Here is a 19,707-nt window from a genome sequence, read left to right as displayed (position 1 = left end):
TCACTCGCAAACTACCAGTCAAGACAAAGTATTTGATAAAGATAATTGAATAATGTTCTTTTTCCCATCTCAGGGAACTTCCATTCAGGTTTGCAAGACTTTATCAGATCAATTCAGGATCCTCTTGAGACGTTCTGATAGTTATACACTACAGAACTTCAACTTACCTAACTAATCAATTTATTTCCATGTCAAGCGGATAACAGTGAAAGTTTGACAAGGGAAATTTTATAATCTCTCCTGAAGTTCAGTAAACTGCTTAACTGCCAACTGGGTTGACGGTTGGACTTGATGATCTTAGAGGTCTTTTCCAACCTTAATGATTCTATGATTCTATTCTATAAATATCTTAATGTTGAAGAAGCTGGTTGATTCAGACCAAACAAAAAAAAATTTCAAATTAGAAATCTATGTGTTGAGACAGCAACATGATTTTGGAGTAAACCAGATGCAATTTCAAGCAAAACTCAAACAACAACAACAACAAAAAAAAGTAAAAGTACTTAAAGAAAGATATTGAACAGACAGGAGTTTACAGAGAAGAGAATGTTTAACAAAGAAGAGAATTTGTGCTAAGATGTGCTAACACAGGGTAAGGGAAAAAAAGACTGGTATTGTATTTTATTGTTACTGTCCAAACACTGTACCATAAGTGTTTTGACTGTCACACACCATAATATTTTTTAGAATAAGAGCCACTTTAAAAATAAGTAAAAAGATGAAATGTGTTTGGGGTCATATTTCAGGACTGAAATAAATAATAACAACAAGGGACACAACAGTAAGTTTCCTTTGGTTTTTTGTGAAGAATCACATGAGCATGCTGTCATTTGGGTCCTGTTTTGATAACTGCAATACTGCATCCCAATCTGTGGGTCTTGCTGTTATCTTGCTTGTAATGAAGAACTCAAGCAGCCTAGCTACCACAATACTAGCTAATCAGTTTAATATAATACTGTCTTCCTACTAACATAAGAGAGAGAGAAAATTAGATTTTGTAGAGCTTTAAGCTTACTACAAAAAAAATTTACGAAACCATAGGATTCATCACCACATTCTGCATAGACCTAGCATCTAATTATCACTACTTGATAACTGAAATGACAGTTATTAACTGCTAAGCTAGAAGGCACACTTTTAGGAGGACAAAAATATTTCACTAATCTAACACTAATAACTGGCAGCCAGGAAGCCACGTTATTATAAGTACCCTGGGGAAATCTTCTCATCCCATAACTTCAGGCACTTACATTATGCAACCAAGCTAAAAGGCCCATCTCCCTATGAATTCTGTGTAGTCAATGATGGAAATCAAGTTTTTTACCAAAGTCATAACACCTAAACTGTGTGCCCAGAAATTCATTCCTGCTGGTAGGGTGGCAGCATAAAAATGAGGACATTTGAAAGTGCCACCCACCATAATAAAGGCAAAAAAATTAAAATAAAATAAAATTAGCACTGCCAAGTAAAATATAAATAAAGATCCATAATCAGCTGGCACCAAGTGCAGAACTTGGATGCCACTGGCAACGGTCCTTATCAAGATGGAAAGGCAGAAAGTGTCAGAAAAATGACATAGCAATAATCACAGTCAGCAAATCTTGAATTTTAGGTTGGGTGGGGAGGCTTCTCCTAAGCACAGCTTTGCAAATTACAGTCTAATTGCACATTCTTCTTTATTTCGGTAATCTTCATGCAAATAGTGATTTGAAGCTGCTGCAGCTGAATTTGTGAGCAAGTTCTCATAATCAGGACGTTGCTACAATTGTTAAAATTTTCCACTACGTCCCATTGGGAAACAAATCCGCCTAGCATAAAAATTCCATCTGAGCTTGTTTTGAGTCAGAGCTACAAACTTCAAGGTGCACAGATGTTTAACTAAAAATCCAGCTTGTTTTGATTGAAAATATGTGAAGAACTTCCTCCCCTGGTTCTTTTGCCTTTCAGAATTAGGATACAATAAGCTGATTTAATTTTGCTTACAGGATGTCTTAGCATCATCATCGACTGGCTTCTCAGCTTGTTTCTTCTTCAGATATGTAACTTTTTCCATGAGGTATAGGAGGCGACCCCTAATGGTTAAATCACTGTTTCCATCCAAGGTTCCATCTTCATCTAGTTCAATTCCTGAAATAAAAAATATACACTAAATAGTTAAAGAATAAAATTAAACAAATTACTGACATGTTTTGTATCTTGTATGTAAACATAATCAAACTGAACTATGTTGTTCTGCTTCTACAGAAGAGTTTGATATGGGATATGCTGAACCAGCAGTTTGGAACAAGTATAGATCAGGTATATGTGCAAGGCAGGAAACTGCAGATAAGGATCATGTAATCTTATGAATTTATTGCATAAATTGTGTGTTATTATACATAAAATATATAGTCAATATATTTCTGTGGTCAACTCCCCCAGTATGCATGTTTCCATGCTTAACACTGATGCCTGCGTTTTGGACCTATGTAGCTCAGAAGTGTAGATATGGTCCCTACTGACACAGTATGGTTCAACTGATACTACTAAAGACTAGGAGATTTTTAGGCAGAACATAGCATAGAAGTGAAAGAACTAAAGTTACAGTAAATATTTTTCTGGCTGGTCACTAGAAAGTAAGTAGTAACCTTCACAATACAGTGGTTCTTTCATGATATTCTTATATCAAGCTATAAAAATGTAAAAAATTGCATGCAAGCCTTTACAGAATCACAGAGCAGCTGAGGTTGGACTGAGCCTTTAGAGATCATGTAGTCCAGTCTCTCTGCTTAAAGCAGGTTCAACTAGAGCAGGTTGCTCAGGACCAGCTTCAGTCAGGTTTCGAATATCTCCAAAGGTGGAGAATCCACAACCTTTTTGGGCAGCCTATTCCTGAGTTCCATCACCCCTACAGTAAAAAAAAAACAGGAAAAACTCCCCCCATGAGCTTTCTCTTTAAGTTAAACAACCGCAGCCCTCTCAGTCTCTCCTTGTTCAAAAGATGCTCCAAGAATTTAATTATCTTTGATGGCCCCTCCCTGGACTCACTCCAGTGTGTCCATGTATCTCTTGTACTGGGGAGCCCAGCTGTTAGCTTTCTTTGCCACCAAGGCCCGTTGCTGCTTATGCTCACCTTGTTGTTGACCAGGATCCCCAGGTCCTTTTCTGCAAAGCTACTTTCCAGTTTCGTCCCTAGCCTGTCCTCGCTGCATGGGGTTATTCCTTTTCAGGTGCAGGACTGCACTTTCTATTGCTGAGCTTCATGGGATTCCCATCAGCTCATTTCTCTCATGTTTTTAACTTTATTCATTCATGCATACATTTTAAAGGAATTAAAAATCTTGACCTATATCTATTAGTCACACTAAAATAAGCTCAAAGTAAAAAGGTCATTCAACTATATTTTCTGGGTTTTTTAGTTTCCAATATAAGTTCGAAAGTTAAGGGTTTTTTGGGGAGTTCTTTAGCAGCCTTGAATTTCATAGGATGTTTCTTCACGATATTACATCATTCTTCCCAAGGAAAAAAGAAAAAGAAAAAAAATCACCATTAGGACACCCAAGCCCTGCAACATGTTGCCCAAAGACACTGGGGAATCTCTGTGCTTAGAAGCTTTCAAGACCCAAGTGCAAAAATCGCTGAGCAACCTGGTCTGAGTTCAGCATTGACTCTCCTTTGAGTAAGAGGCTGCATTAAAGACCTTCTGCGGTATTTGATACCTTAATAAATCTGTGAAACTGGGAGGGGACACAACCAGGATAGCTGACCCAAACTAGCCAAAGGGATATTTGATACCATGACATCATGCTTTGGATATAAAGGGGACTGGCCGGAGAGAAGGGGACAGGCTGAGCATCGGGTTGGGTGAGCAAATTACATTGTATATCACCTGCTTTGTATATTCTTTTGTAAGTACTGTTGCTTATAAAAGTGGGGGAGGTGGAGGGGTGACTGAGTGGCTGCATGTTGCTTATGTTGCTTAGTTGCTGGCTGGGGCTAAACTACAACATAAAAATATTCAGTAACAAGACTTACCACAGTGTGTCATTAAGTCTTCATGGAAATCCAAGAGTTGATCCCGAATTTCTTCTGGGCAAGGACAATCATTTTTATCATCCTTGAAGTTCAGCAGCATGTTAATCTTAAAGAATACAAAGGAAAGGCAAATGACACTGATCTCCAAAATCTAAAACTTTGAAATCAAACAGAACTCTGTCATATATAGACCACAACAAAAAATAAATTGTCCATTGTAAGTTGTACCTGCTCCTGAGGTGGGGATCGAAATTCTTTTGTTTTTCTAGCTGTCAGGGCAGCAGACATGTTCAAGGCCTGCATCACTTCATTGTACCGGAAGCGTTGATTATCTTGAAGCTTGGCCACAAAATCATCCGAAAATGCAACAATGGCTTCTATTCGATGTCGTACTTGACAGTCACACAGGTACTGGAGTAGATGACACATCTGAGAAACAACATTGTAAGAGAAAGAAGAGTTGGCAAACTAGGCAAATAAGGATGCATTCCTTATAGCAGCAGTTACTATCAAATAAAGTGAGCGAAACCTTTAATGCTGTCATTTACTACATATGAAGTAATCCTGCACCAGGAATATCTGGCATCTGTAATAGACTTACGTGCCTCAGACATATAAAATATATGACGTTTATTAAAGTTATAAGAGATTGGATTTAGTCCTTGCTTCTAGGGAATTTCTGTTCGGATCCATAAAAATTAAGAATTCCCTGTTAATGTCATTGAGAAAGTAATTCTACTTAATGAAACAACAGTTGTTCGATCTATCAAAGAAGATAGTATCAGGAAGATACTAAATCTTCTTGTTTCCTGTAAGGAAATTACTTCTCTATTTAACTAACATCAAAATACTGTATCCCTTGAAAGAGAAATTACCAAGTGAAGAAAAACTGATCTGTGAAGAAATGGGAACAACCACTATCACAGCAGTATCGTTACCTGTAATTTAACAGGTTCTGGAAGTTTCATCTGAAGGAGTCCTTCCTTTGGCACTTGCTCCCCTCTGGTTTCTTCCTCTCCTTCTGACTTGAGCTCGTCTGAACTCAGCTCCTTCTCTGAAAAATCAATTTCATCCTCCTGGCTCATTGCTTCTTTGAAAACCCGGGGCTCAATCAACTGCAAGATGTGTTTCAGATCCGCGTTGTGGAAGATTCCCATAATTAGGAGTGTATAAAAGAGCTTGATGAGAGGCACAAACAGAAATTCTGTAGAACCTCCAACTGGGTCTCTGACATGGAGGCTGCCTTCTTGAACAGCTTCAGTCAGCATCTCTATGGTTTTGGCCTTTAAGATTTCCAGAGGGAATTCAGGACTGAACTGAAAGCATTCACTGCTAATGCTTACAAAACTTGGAGAGGAGAACTGCATTCTTGGCCTTAATGAAGTGCTAAGTCCTATACCAGGGAGGCCATGTTTTTTGTTTTCATCAGGAAACAAAGTAATACTCTTGGTCTCATCAGTCATTGGAACTATAAATTCATTATTCATCATTAACCTGGCAGTTGCATAGGTATTGAGATGGATGTCAATGAGTAAGTCATAATATCCTGCACGTAATAATCCTGGCATATATTTATTCTCAATAGCATACAGGAGCTGAGATTCATCCACATGGCTACACATAGCATGGGCCACTCGGTTGTTGCCTAAAGCACAAACAGCTGAATATAATCGGAGGGTATGGTAGTGAAATTTCAGCAATTCTTCTTGTTCTGTCAGCTCTAAAATATCAATTGTTCTGCAGAGAAAAAAAAAAACAAAACCACAATACAGTAAATTCCGTATCACTGCAAAAACTTACTTAAGTGAAAGAATTCAAAATTCTCCCTAAGGGTAACATTGCCACAATATCAGTTCTATGAATGGACTTTTTCCACATTTCAGCTTTGATGTCAGAAACACTGTCAACCTAAGAATCAAGGACTAATAACAAAGTTCAATCAGGAACTTATTCAAGTTGCTCCCAAAGTACAACTTCAGTTACTTTCAGTGAGGAAAGACCAAAATTATTTACTTAACACAGAATACTCCTTCACACTACAAACAAGAATTTGGATAACTGAAAATTAAGGTTTAAAAACTAGTATAGGTTGAGATATTTATAACATTTATAGTTTATAGATCTGGGGTTGCAAAATGGCAACAGACTAACCAGTTAATTTGCAGAGGGTTCAGGGGCAGGGTTGGTTGTTTAGAATTCTTACCTAATTTTTCAGTGATTTTATTTTCAGTTTTGGCACTGGCAAAATGCTGAGACATTTGGGTAACCAGGAAATCACAGTTACATTTCTTCAATTGTTTAAACTAAATTTAGGAAAATTAAAGTAATGGAATAATTAAATTGGTCACAAATCTTAAAAAATCCCTACAAAACCAGATCTTTGTCTATCTTACAGATTATCTTTAATAATTTATACACAGAGTTCCTTTCATTTTCATTCAAAACCTATATATACTATTATATATACTAATTATATTATATTATATATTATATATATAAAGAGCTTTGAGAGAAACTAGGAGAGGTTGGAAACACAACAAAAGGAAGCAGATTTTTAAAACATTGAAAAATAAGATCAATTTTTAACATTAGCTAAATCAAAACACACTGTCTTTATTTACATGTATTATAAATACAGAGAAGACCTTGGGCTTTTATTATAGAAACTTTATTACATGTCTAACTTCATAATCCCAGCTTAGCTCTGATATACTTCAACACACAAACATCAACCTGTTTTCTTCAGGAATATGAAGGGCCATGAACTGCAAGGGATTCAGGCACTGTATCATCCAGCCTTGACGTTCACTGATCCGAGAGACATCAACCTTCAAGAAGTGGTTTGGCACTCTGCTCCAAAGCACATGAGTCAGAAATTGGACATGGAGACGTGGAGGACATTGAGAGACTGGGTTTTTGTGTTCGCTTTTAAATAAGCCAGCAGATAATGGCATTACATTCTGGAAAATTCCAACAGAAGAGACAGTCAGTCTCATCATTTTTGCCAAACAATGAATATATGGTATTTTTCAAGAAATATATTCAACGTATAGTGAAGTACAGTGCAACAGGAAATTAGCATTTTCAGTAATTTGTAAAATCAGCTGGGAACTGCTGATAGATTAGCAGCAAGACAGCATTGTCCATAACAGATGTTTTAAAATAGCTAAATTTGAAATAGAAAATTGAATTGAATGTGTGGTCACTTCCTTGGACCAGAGATCTGAACTCCACTCGTCTTTTATATCATCTGATTTCTTAGACATCCACATATCCAAAGCAAGGAAGCAAATTCAGCTCAGTTTTCTTGAGTGTACTGTTTGAACGTACTTTAAAATTATTTTAAAACCCTAACCTAATTTGCAGATACACTGGTTTTCCATGTTCTGTTCGTAGAATAAGAGATTTGTCTTACTGACCCCAGTGATTTCATTTCATCATGAAGGATGAGATTCAGAAAATTCAATGGGATTTTGCAATATCCTCTGCCAATTCTAATCAGTTATGATCCTTTACATCCAATGTACTGTATTTTAAATACAGTAAATACAGTAAATACAAAGTATTTAAAACTGATTTAAGAAAAAAAAATGGCAATAGTGCAAGCCCTTGGAATCATAAAAACGTGCCCAATACAATTGCAGGCAACAAATGACAAAGAAAAATAATTTATTTGATACATTAGTCCTAAACCTGCACAAACCCAAACATTATTTACCTTTATTCTTCCCAACTCAAACTGGAAAACATTGGGGCTTGTAGCTTGAGCAAATACAGCAGGAAATAACTTTGTACTCGGTTCAACCTAAATCAAAGATGCACAAATATATAACCATTGAAGACAGCAAAACACTCTTACACATTAAAAAAAACACCAACCCTAATATCTGTATTGACAGTCAATAAGCCTTTGAATAAAACCCCAGAAAATCCAAATAGGAGGGAGGGAAAAAAAAAAATCAGTCATCACAGCGACAATTACTTTTTTTTCCAGTCTTGTACAAAAGTTTCTAATAAGATGCAGTCTGAGGATTTGGTTTTCCCCCTTCCCACTGGAAGTTATCATAAAAAAATACTCACCTGATAGTACGTGCCTAGTTCCTTGCCATTAGCTGTGAAGGTCAGCAGGCCACTGGCAGCATCAACCAAGCAACCAATCTCCAGACCATTATTATTACGTCCTTGTCCAGGGCTCATACTCTCTCCTGCGCACACCATATAGCAGTTGCTGCGTTTTATACTGAATGTCAAAAGACAAATTTATTTATGGATGGTGTGTAAATTTTCTGTAGTGGACTAAGAACAACTTTGTATGGCTGCAACCAACAAGGTCTTGTGGCTGAAAACTGCGGATCTCACCACAACCAATACCAAAATTCAATGAAACATAGACTTTATAGTTGAAAAAATAAAAACTGAAGATCATAAAATATGAACAAGCTCAAATCCTTGGTAAAATTCTGACTTTACAAGTTAATGTTTTAAATCATTTAATGTTAAGCTGTTGTACTAATTTTGGCCTGCTCAAAAATTAGTTCCAAAAATACTACAAGGTATTTTGCTCAACTTTGTACCAGATCAGAAGTCATTATTTACAGGATCATGATCTGAAACTATATAGAAATGCTGTGCTATTTTACTTTTCAGTGCCTATTGATCTGATTAGATCATTACTCCACTGTTTCTTCACAAGCAAGAGGAGAGAATAAGTAAAGTTACACTTTTGTCTATTACTTTTTTTCCCCCCATCAACCCAATTATATTACATCATGTGGATTTAAAGTTTATAAACTGTTAGTTGCTTTTATGGGTATAAAATATGCATCTTTTTAAGAAAATTGTAACCAACCTTTCATGAACCTTCCCTTTTTCATCTCCCAGTGTAACTGTGACAGTACGAACTCTGTCCAAGTCAAAGCTTGTATCATACTGGTGAAAGTCAGATGTAATCCAGCCCACCCAGACATTAGCAGGTTCTTGACCAGGAAATATTCTCACTGAATAATAGTACTGTCAATTAAAAAAATAGTGTCAGTAAATGTTAGTATTTGGTTTCCAGTGCATCAGTTTGATTCAGAATTAATTTGTTGCTCTAAAATCTGAAAATGTGTCATCTCTTCAAAAGTAGCTTGTTCAAGTGCAATTCATAAGCAAAGCAACAAAAGAATATAAACACAGATCAAAATACGGCCAACAAAATATGTATGTTAAAACAAAAAATGGAAAATATTAACAATGCGCCATATACGCTTGTATTGTAGACATCTGCATCATAGCATTGTAGGCTATTTTTGTACTGCAGCTACAATTTTTATACTGTAGGTGACTCAGTTTCTGATATTTACTATCTTTTGGAAAGAGGAGAATACATCCAAAAGAGTATTTTTTCCATTGAACATTGAAGAATGAGTGTTTATGGAGCTGATCTTTTCAGAGAAAGATGCATAAAACTTTCACTGGGAATTCCGTGAAATAAATGCTGAGTAAAATTAGTATAGATGTTTTCAAACGGTCCTGAACATTGACCTATTAGTTTAATGAACTTTTCCCTATTTATTTTGTTAATCTAGATTTATTTATTCTTCCTCTTTTATGTTCAGTGTTATCAATAGTAGTTTCAAAAATGGATTCAATTAGTTTATGGCTTTCCATGTGGAAATTGGTTGAGACTGACAGTCAAGTCAAAACAAAAGGAACATAGTGGTCTCAACTTCAGTAGTACAAGATGACCATAGACATTTAAATTAAAATTTTTGCGTGAAAATTACACTGTTTCTGAAACTCTTACAAGCAAAAACATGCAGTTATTTAAAAAAAAAAAAAAAAAAGGCAAACAGCTAAAATATCAGTCCTATGTTACAATACCGTGGAAGTTTGCATCAAATAGTCATAGTCATCCCTATCATCTGCTAGCACATCCTCAGTAAGCCGTGCAGAGTGACTCATGCTATAATCTGGCTTTGTCCTTCTGAGCATAAATCTGTAATAAAATAAGTAAAATCAAAATCTATATGAAAACCTCAATATATCAAAATATACACAAAGGAATTTTACATTGATACATTATCCCTAAATACATGTTATTTATTACACTAGCCCTAAATACATAGTATTTATTACATTATTAATACATAACACCAGTTTATTATGTCCATGTATATTAAAACAAAATAAATTCTTCAGAAAAGAGAAAGAGACAAGCTTATTTTTAAAAGCACTTAAATGAATTCTGAGCTTAAACTATGTATTCAAAAGTTACTTGGAAACTACACTCACATAACGTAAAAAAATTCTCAGGCTGTTAAACACCTATGTCACTTTGGAAGAACATGGAACCTTAAATGACCTTCATGCATTTAAAAATACCATCCATATGCCCTGATTTATTCTGCAATTGAAATATTTAACAAACCAAGTTTGGTAAAGAAGAGCGGAAAAGGAATGGAAAGTTGAGTAATATTGTCTGGGTAATGGCTCAGTGTTTGCATCTCCACAGCAGCATCAGGTTAGGTGTTCTGCTCCTGATTCCATAAGAAAAATTAGGGAGAGTGAATGCGTCAAGTAGAGAATATTCTTATGATTGTTTGGTTCACTGAGGGAGATAAGAAGCTAGTATACATTTCTAGATAAAGATTATCTAACACCTTCAGCTTTTTGGAAGCCATGTGAAAAAACATTCCACGTCACTTTGAAGACTTCCTAGTTATCTCAGAATGGATGTCCCTAGTTTTAGAGTGCACTTCACATGATGATCACAAAAGGCTTCACAATAAACCAAATTACAGGTTTCTAATAGCTTGAAAAATGTTTTCAGTTTTCTGTTTAATTGTAATCTATATATTGCATGTGATGTAATTTAATCACATGAAGGCTAACTGTCCTGCCTACTGTGTTATATCCAAATCTAGGGCAGAATTAGGGAAAAATCTCTGCAGACCTGACTGGCATTTTCTTCTACTATTCAAGAAACGGGGTGGGGGGGGGGGGTGGGGGGAAAAAGGCAAGCCAAATGTGCTACTAACCTTTGTTTAAGACGTGAAGGCTTTTCTTGAACATAATCTTTATGGTTGTTTAACTCTGGTTTTGTGGCCTCTTTTTCTCTTTCTGTCCGGTCGGGAACTAGATGACCATGAGCAGTTTTCATTAGGACCTCAAAATCAGAATCAGCATCATAATCCTCCAAGTCATTCTTCGGGCCAAAAACACCAGAGCCTGGTAACCCTCCAGCAGCTGATCTGGAGAACACCTCAGCACATTCAATGGGCATGCTTAATCGAAAAAACATGACGTCTGTTTTACTGTTCTGTGAACCAAAGGACTTCTGTGTGACCTTCAGGCAGGGGCAGCTGTCTATGGTGCCATCAATTCTCATCACCTATCAAATGTAAAGATGTAGTTGTTTTGAAGCTGATGCTTTTCCCCTCCTTGTAAATATTCAATTTCTATTTCCAGAATAGGCATCCATGACTTGCAAAACTTGCAACAGTACGCTGTCAACGGTCAAATGTATTGTAATCATGTGCTGCCATTTTAAGGGGAAATAAATACTATCAGGAGTGGAGATTTTTGTTGTTCCATTGTTAAATAAAAAAACCACTCATGAGGAACAACCTTCCTCATAACTCTTGACAACATAAATCCAACCCTGCCCAGAACAACACAAACCAACCAATATAAATCATACATGTACATATGCAAGAACACATATTATTGCTTAAATACTACAGGATGATATACATAAGCTGAAAAAAGAGTTCTTATTTCATCAATTTCAGAAGGATTTCATGGTAGATTTACAAGGCATGAATTCAGTTCCATCAAGATGCACAACTGATTGGAACATAAGTGTTGGCACAACTGGCTAATAAATATTTATTAAAATGAAAACCAATTAGTTATGGAAAAATTACTTCAAAAAGTGTGTGCACCAGAACACATGGTATCTGTTATGTAGAAATGCCCAATTTCTGGAAGTTGTTTACAAACATGTCTCACTGCGAGTGAGTTATTAATGAGGACATCTTGTAGAATTTGTCTTTGAGAATCTCATGTTTACACACATGACAGATTTCATGGATAAAGAAATACTGTCAACCAAATAACTACTTTATTTGCAACTCCATTGAATGTAGGACATTTTTAACAGGTGCAGGGTTCATCCAGAATTGGGTCAACATATCACATTAAAAATCTTGTCTAGAAGTGCAAAAGTAGAGACATAATTCAAACATATTCATGGAAGAAGCATGTAGAAATATTTTAATAGGATCACAAACCTCAATATGCTCATGATTTTGTGGCACTGGTAGAAACTGAGGGAGTCTTTTACTCAGCCAAATGGTTATGTCTCTGTTTGTATTAACAGCAAAGGGTTCATACCCTTCCTGTAAGCCACAGATAGTGAAATATTTTAGAGTGCTGACATCCTTTCCAAAGTTCATTCTTCCCACTTGAGATGGGCCCAGGCTGCACACAGGTAGAAATCCTTAAAACAAGATGAAAGAACACATAGGTTGTACATCATGAACATCAGAGAACTGCTCTCTTCCATAACCAAATTAAAAATTATTTGGAAAAAAAATAACAATAAAAAAAAATCCAAAACCCAAATGGTATAAATGCAAGCAGTCATCAACAGCACATCACCTCTTGCGTATCACTGAGTACTGTATATCAACTATCATTCTGAAATAAAAAGCTCTCTAATAGCCATGGATATCTTCATACAACACTCAATTTACTTCACAGAAATCTAAGAGTACTTGAAGGAGTCTGACAAACAGCTCTTGGTTAATCTCTCTGCTAAACTGGTAGAGTGTTGCCAATTTTACTCCAAGTCTTACTACCTTTGTTATTCCTCCTAAAATTCCATTAGACATGGTATTATGAGAGAACCTCTAAAACTACTATAAAAGTAATGTAGTGCTTGTCCATGCAGCTATAGTAGTGAAAAAAATTACAAATATGCACCAAATGCACACTGTAGATTAAAATAAAATTTAAAATTAATTACTTCTAAAAATTCATAACAATTTGTTGCTTTGGATAATGAAAACTGGTAATATGATATTGTAGCTTCATGAAACTTACAATAGTTCAGGTTTGGGCTGGGTTTTTTGTTTTTGTTTTTGAATTAACTTCACATTTGTATGCATCTGCTCTCTTACTCTTTCAATAGCACAGAGAACTCACTTGTGACTCCTTTGCATTTTTTATAAAAAAAAATGTTTTGTTCTGTTTTTTTTCCTCAGGCTTAGCATCACAGTCTAAAAACTTAAGAAAATCTCTTATTTCTTCTGTTCCTTTTCATCCTGATTTTAGATTTCCACAGCTATAAATTGCTTTGTAGATTCATTTGACTTATCTGTTAACAAAATGTTTTCTTTTATATCAACAAGAAACATGAAGCTCTGTTCAATGATTCTGATTCAAGTGAATGTACCAGGTATTGAAGGGTCTAAGCATAAAATACAACTCATTCCTCACTTTTCTTTAGGCTGCCCAGATAAAAAAAAGGGCAGACTATTTGTTCATGATACGTTCTTTAGAGACAAAAGCAAACTGCAGAGCACTATCTACAGGAACAACTGCTCATCAGATAAAAGAGCAGCCTTCACTACTACCTTTTGAAGATTTTATTACAGATACATATGATAACAAATCCTGTGTATGTGTATTAGGCACAATAAATTTAAGGACATACACTACTAATCATAAGTTCAAGTCCAGATTTTTATCTTCACATCAAGGCTCTCAAATCACAAGTCATCAACTTCTCAGATAACATAGAAAATTTAGACACCAGGATTTATGTCCATTCTGCTAGAATTGACAGACAATAATAATGAGTATTTTCCAGAACTAAATGAGACAAAAAAGCATTATTACAACACATAACTAGGAAAATTGTATTTGCATATATAGATATATGCTGTGGTAAAGCCTAGCCGCTTTAGTAGGGAGAACTTACTATGCTCCCTGTTGAGTTAAAGGAATCCATAAGCTGTTGCAAAAGGTTTTAAGCAAAGCCAAATATAAAAATTTTATTTTCAAATCAACTTTATAAATCTCAGCTCATCACTCACGAAGAGTAACAACCTTCTACAGACATCAAGTTGTTTGAAATGGGTTTTCACAGAAACAGTTGTGACAGCATGAATCCTCACAATATTAACCAAAAATGACATAAGATTGGCTATAAACCACATAGATATATGCAGCCTAAAGCATATGCTTTGTCTGTCTGAATCACCTCACCATTTAATTTCCAATTCTTATTGATGTAAAACATTTTCAGATGTTTCCAGGATGTATGGAACCCACATTCAGAATCTTGTGAAGAGTTTTGCTTTCCACATCTCAGAAAGGATATAATAGATCTGAAAATGGCCAACACGAATGAAACTGCTTTCTTATCACAACAATTAGCAAAATTAGGACACTTCAGCCTAAAAAAAAATTATTACAGAGTATGATACATAACCTCATTATGAGTGGCAGAGAGAAGATGACCAGTACATGATTTTTCAATGTCTTTCATAACAAAAATTATGATCAAAACTGTTTGGTAGCAAGCTTCAAAACAAAGGAAGGAACTTCCTTATACAGTTCACAGTAATGCTGTGGAATTCTCTTTCACATAGCATCATGGATGATAAAAGCTCCCATTGATTCAAAAAAAGTTTAGAGACTTTCATGTGAGAAAGAAAAAAACAAAAACAAAACCAAAACCAATAACCAACAAACAAACCACCCGGACTATTCAACACAAACATCATGTTTGCCTCAGAAAGCTCCTGAGCCAGAAATCACTGGAGGCTGGGTGACTGTATCACTATCTGCTTATCTTGTTCTGACATGTATTCACAGGCATTTGCTACCCACTGCTCTTGAAAACAAAATAATGACCTAACTAGACTTTTGGCACAAACACTGTCATATTTTCATAGAAAACACAGAGGAACAAAAGCTTCAAAAAAAAGTGTTCAAAGACAAGGGGCTGTAAACTGATCAGTTTTGAACTTATCATATCTATCTATAAATATATGTCTATATTTATGTATTTATTTATATATGAACATTTTTTTATGTTTCTGCACAGGTCGAATATTTCATGAAAGGAAGCAGCAAGGTCTATCTCCAGCACCTTGAGAATTAACACACAGGCAGTTCCTCTTTATTACAGCCCTCAAATCAAATGGGAAATAATTGTTTTACAAAACAAAAAAAGCAATAGCAGCTGATGTTATCAGTAAGCATACATTACAGAAAAAGCTGTTTAGATGATTAGATGTGGACCAAAATCCAAGAAAACACTATTGACTCTATTCATGAAGGCTGAAATGTATACATGACACAAAATTAAATCAAAACAGGAATATTTAAAATATGAAAAAATATTTTAAATGTTACTAATATTTACTCTTCCTGAATAGAATGCACATAAACTGTTAATTTTTCTATCTATGCATTTTCCTGTGGACTCAGAAAAAAAGATATCACAGATAGATTCATTCTTAGATGTGAAGCAAATATTTTACACACACACATACACACACATATATAAAATGCAAATGAGTATTTGCAAGATCCCTGAAAGAAAACAAAGAAACTCAGAACACAGGTAAAACTCTCATTCATGTTTTACTCAATTTAGTATTTTCTGTCAACCCTGTAACTACAGCCAATATGGAATACAGACAACAATTTCTCTCACTCATACAAATTTCATTGGTGTCAGAGAAGTACTGTACATGTAGCTAACTCCCACAAGTACTCATAACTATACAGTAACTGTTGCTCTGTATGAATGGAATATAAATACCATCATGGAAGTCCTAATCATGGAAGTACTACTTCCATCTCCGGTGAAATTCTGCACTGATTTGCCAATGGTTTATTGTCATTAAGGTGTTTCAGAGCTCTTCTATATCTGATAAAGATATGGCATCTCATCTTATATGGAGGGAGTGTGCTGGTGAGGCAGTTACATGACTTACTATGGAATAAAAACTTTCAGTACCCTTCTCTAAATGGGTATCCAGCCATCTTAGATGCGATACTTCACAGATCCTGTGTAGCTCTTGCATGCTGGAGGCTACATGAAAAGATGATTTACCTATGACCTAGCTCTTAATCTCCAGGTGCATAACTGGGCTATGGAGCAAAACTTTTATTTTACTTCATGAAATAGCAAAACAAGTAGAAAGACTTTAACACTACCACCAGAAAAGTAACCTTCTAGCATTGTCTGGCACACATGGCAAAAGCATAGGACAGCAACACTTTTTATAATGTTCCCTACTTTCGAGAATACAAGATGAACCTCCTGACCTAATTTGTCAAACACTTACTATAAATAGTTCATGCTCACAGAGACCATGAGTTGACAAAACAAAATTTGGTTTGCATAATATATTTGTTCATATCTACAGTGTGAAATTTCCTCTTACACAAATGCATAATAATATGCAATTATGTTAAACAATTTTACTGGTGAGACAGTATCACAAATAAATTAGTCCGCCATAATCACAAGGAGCTCCTCTTGTTGGCAGTACAACCAAAGATGCAGCACATGACCTTTATTAGTAAACTGGCAGAGCGCCATATTCCCTTTTCACTGTTCCCAAGTAAATTAAAACTACAGGACTGATTTATAGTCAGATTGCATCCCTCAAAGCAGGACAGTGGGTTCTGACCAGAAATTCTATCTCTTCTCTAAAGCAAAAGCCCTCTTTCTGCAGCAGCACATGGCATGCACACAGTTCACTGATAGAAGTGACCTGCAGAAAAGCCTCAATGCTCTTAAGTGAGAGCTGTTAACAAAACTGAACTAAAGTCAGCCTACAAAAACCCAAAAACTCTATAAAAGTCATATTTAATTTGGGCATTTCATATGTGTGTTTGTATATACACACACATACATATAGATGCTCCCCTACCCCCCCGAACTGTATATTAAATATCCATATTATTTACAAATACTGTTATTAAATTTGAGATCAATCAGCACATTCCTTTGAAATCACAATAGGAGATCTTACTTCAAAGGCAAGCTCTTTTCTACAAACACAACACTAGAAGAACTTAATGTGAATTAAAAAGATATTGTGAAAAATCTGACAGGCCTGACACTGACATTAAGTCTGTGACATGGTTCCAAGGCCTTCAGTCTCCATGACAACCTGGCAACTACTTTAGCAGTTTCAGACTCAATAGCTACCTCTTTAAATCTGAAGCTGCAGCTAGAAACAAGTACCACGAAAACTACACCACTGTGATTTCATCAACTTTGAAATCAAAACAGTGATCAAACAGGCTACCCTTAGAATTTCATGGAATTCCAGTTTCTGTCAGAACCCCCACTCCTCAAAGGGATTATACTGCCTAGTAACTGGAAAATCATTATAACTTAATGACACCAGGATAATTTTATGCCTATACCACTAACAGTAAGACAATTCACCCTTCCCTTTCCCTCATTATGTATGCCTCACAGTATTTAAGGAAATCTGAAGGCAGTAAAGTAACAGGCCTGAGTCTAGAAAATTGGTGGCAATTATGTCATTTTAAATGAAATCAAATTATTCCTAATTTGTACGGTATGGTATAAGAATGGGGGGAAAAAAAAAATTAAAAAATTCTTGTCTCAAAGCACTCCTGAAAGTAAAACACTCTGAAGTCCAGATGAAAGTAAAGTGGTTAAAATTCAAGCAGGGAACTGCCTACTTAAGAGGTATAAGATTCATACTTCCCCTAGGAATAGGGATCAGTAACCCAAAAGTATCATTTGCAGCTTTTACTGTTAAAAAAAAAAATAACTTTCTCTCTCAGACATAGAGGTATTATTTAACAGATGTATAATATATATGAAAGAATATATGTACCTACAACAAATGAAAGGGAAAGATTAAAGCTTGAAATACTTTTTTTTTTTTTACGTTACCATAGTTCAGAAATTTTAGGCAGTTATCTACATTAATGCAATTTCTTACCCTTTTATGTACCTATTTGCATGCAAGTATGTAATTAAATTTATAAACAAAACCACTTTTGTGTTATAGAATCAATCTGGCACCTGACACAACCTCACAATCTTTACCATCTTTTGCAATCTCGTAAGCTATGGCTTCATGGTAAACTAAAACTCGCTTGTGGACTCTGAACGCTGCACCAAGAACACTACAACAACAGGCACAAAATTCAATCTTCTGGTTTAGAATTAAGTAAAAAATTTTGGAGGCTAACTTTGTACCAGCTGGCTTTATCCTGGATCAGGTGTCATTTCTCCTCCCCAAGCTAACACAAAACCTTAAAGCTGGCTTAAACTCCCTGCCATATGTTCTCACTAATCTGACAGAAATTTGGTAGCATTTTAGTAACTAATCTAGATAAAATTTGATGTCGCTGCCCATGGCGGGGGGTCGAACTAGATGAACTTCAAAGATCCCTTCCAAACCAACCCATTCTATGATTCATTCTATGATTCTCTTATATCCTATGATGACCCTCTGCAGTGCAGATGAAATGTTAAAGGTCATGAATTTGCAACTCCAGACACATGCCTGCAAAATAGTCAAAAGGTCTGATCACAGTAGATGGCTACAAAGTTCATCATTGTGTTGGTTTTGCGTGGCAAGGTTTTGGTAGCAGGGGGGGCTACAGGGGTGGCTTCTGTGAGAAGCTGCTAGAAGCTTCCCCTGTGTCTGACAGAGCCAATGCCAGCCGGCTCAAAGACGGACCCGCCGCTGGCCAAGGCCAAGCCAATCAGCGCCTCTGTGATAACATATTTAAGAAAGAGAAAAAACAGTTAGAGAGCGCTTTTGCAGCCAGAGAGAGGAGTGAGAAGATGTAAGAACATCTGCAGACACCAAGGTCAGTGCAGAAGGAGGGGGAGGAGGTGCTCCAGGCGCCCGAGCAGAGATCCCCCTGCAGCCCGTGGTGAAGACCATGGTGAAGCAGACTGTCCCCCTGCAGCCCATGGAGGGAGGATGAGGGGGTGTAGAGATTCCACCTGCAGCCCGTGGAGGACCCCACGCCGGAGCAGGTGGAGGCACCTGAAGGAGGCTGTGACCCCGTGGGAAGCCTGCGCTGGAGCAAGCTCCTGCAGGACCTGTGGATCCGTGGAGAGAGGAGCCCACGCCAGAGCAGGTTTGCTGACAGGACTTGTGACCCCGTGGGGGACCCCACGCGGGAGCAGTTTGCTCCTGAAGGTCTGCACCCCGTGGAGGAGACTCACGTTGGAGAAGGTCATGAAGGACTGTCTCCCGTGAGAAGGACCCCACGCTGGAGCAGGGGAACGATGAGAGGAGTCCTCCCCCTGAGGATGAAGAAGCGGCAGAAACACCGCGTGATGAACTGACGATAACCCCCACTCCCTGTCCCCCTGTGCTGCTGGGGGGGGGCGCAGGTTGAAGCCGGGAGTGAAGTTGAGCCCGGGAAGATGGGAGGGGTGGGGGGAGGTTGTTGTAAGATTTGGTTTTATTTCTCATTCCTCTACTCTGTTTTGCTTAGTAATAAATAAGATGAATTCCCTCTCTAAGTTCGGTCTGTTTTGCTCGTGATGATAATTAGAGAATGATCTCTCCCTGTCCTTATCTCGACCCGTAAGTTTTCTTTCATTGTACCTTTTCTCCCCTGTCTAATGAAAGAGGGGAGTGATAGAGCGGCTCTGGTGGGCACCTGGCCCTC

General features: G+C 36.7%; 1 protein-coding gene across 7 annotated transcripts in view; it reads right to left on the bottom strand.

The window, feature by feature from the left end:
• RYR2 (ryanodine receptor 2) overlaps positions 1 to 19,707 on the bottom strand; it is a 429,918-nt gene that overhangs the window by 131,268 nt on the left and 278,943 nt on the right. For all 7 annotated transcript variants that reach the window (XM_075748765.1, XM_075748768.1, XM_075748767.1 and 4 more), the window contains 11 exons: positions 12,291 to 12,499; positions 11,037 to 11,389; positions 9,880 to 9,994; positions 8,864 to 9,024; positions 8,095 to 8,254; positions 7,733 to 7,819; positions 6,748 to 6,974; positions 4,953 to 5,751; positions 4,243 to 4,443; positions 4,015 to 4,120; positions 1,984 to 2,127 (listed from right to left, as the gene is read on the bottom strand). In XM_075748765.1, the coding sequence (XP_075604880.1) occupies positions 1,984 to 2,127; positions 4,015 to 4,120; positions 4,243 to 4,443; positions 4,953 to 5,751; positions 6,748 to 6,974; positions 7,733 to 7,819; positions 8,095 to 8,254; positions 8,864 to 9,024; positions 9,880 to 9,994; positions 11,037 to 11,389; positions 12,291 to 12,499 (2,562 nt within the window). The remainder of the gene's footprint in view (positions 1 to 1,983; positions 2,128 to 4,014; positions 4,121 to 4,242; positions 4,444 to 4,952; positions 5,752 to 6,747; positions 6,975 to 7,732; positions 7,820 to 8,094; positions 8,255 to 8,863; positions 9,025 to 9,879; positions 9,995 to 11,036; positions 11,390 to 12,290; positions 12,500 to 19,707) is intronic.

Source organism: Balearica regulorum, chromosome 3 (genome assembly GCF_011004875.1).
Source record: "Balearica regulorum gibbericeps isolate bBalReg1 chromosome 3, bBalReg1.pri, whole genome shotgun sequence".
Lineage (NCBI taxonomy): Eukaryota > Metazoa > Chordata > Aves > Gruiformes > Gruidae > Balearica > Balearica regulorum.
Note: the sequence above shows the minus strand (reverse complement) of the source record. Positions and strands in the feature narration are given on the sequence as shown.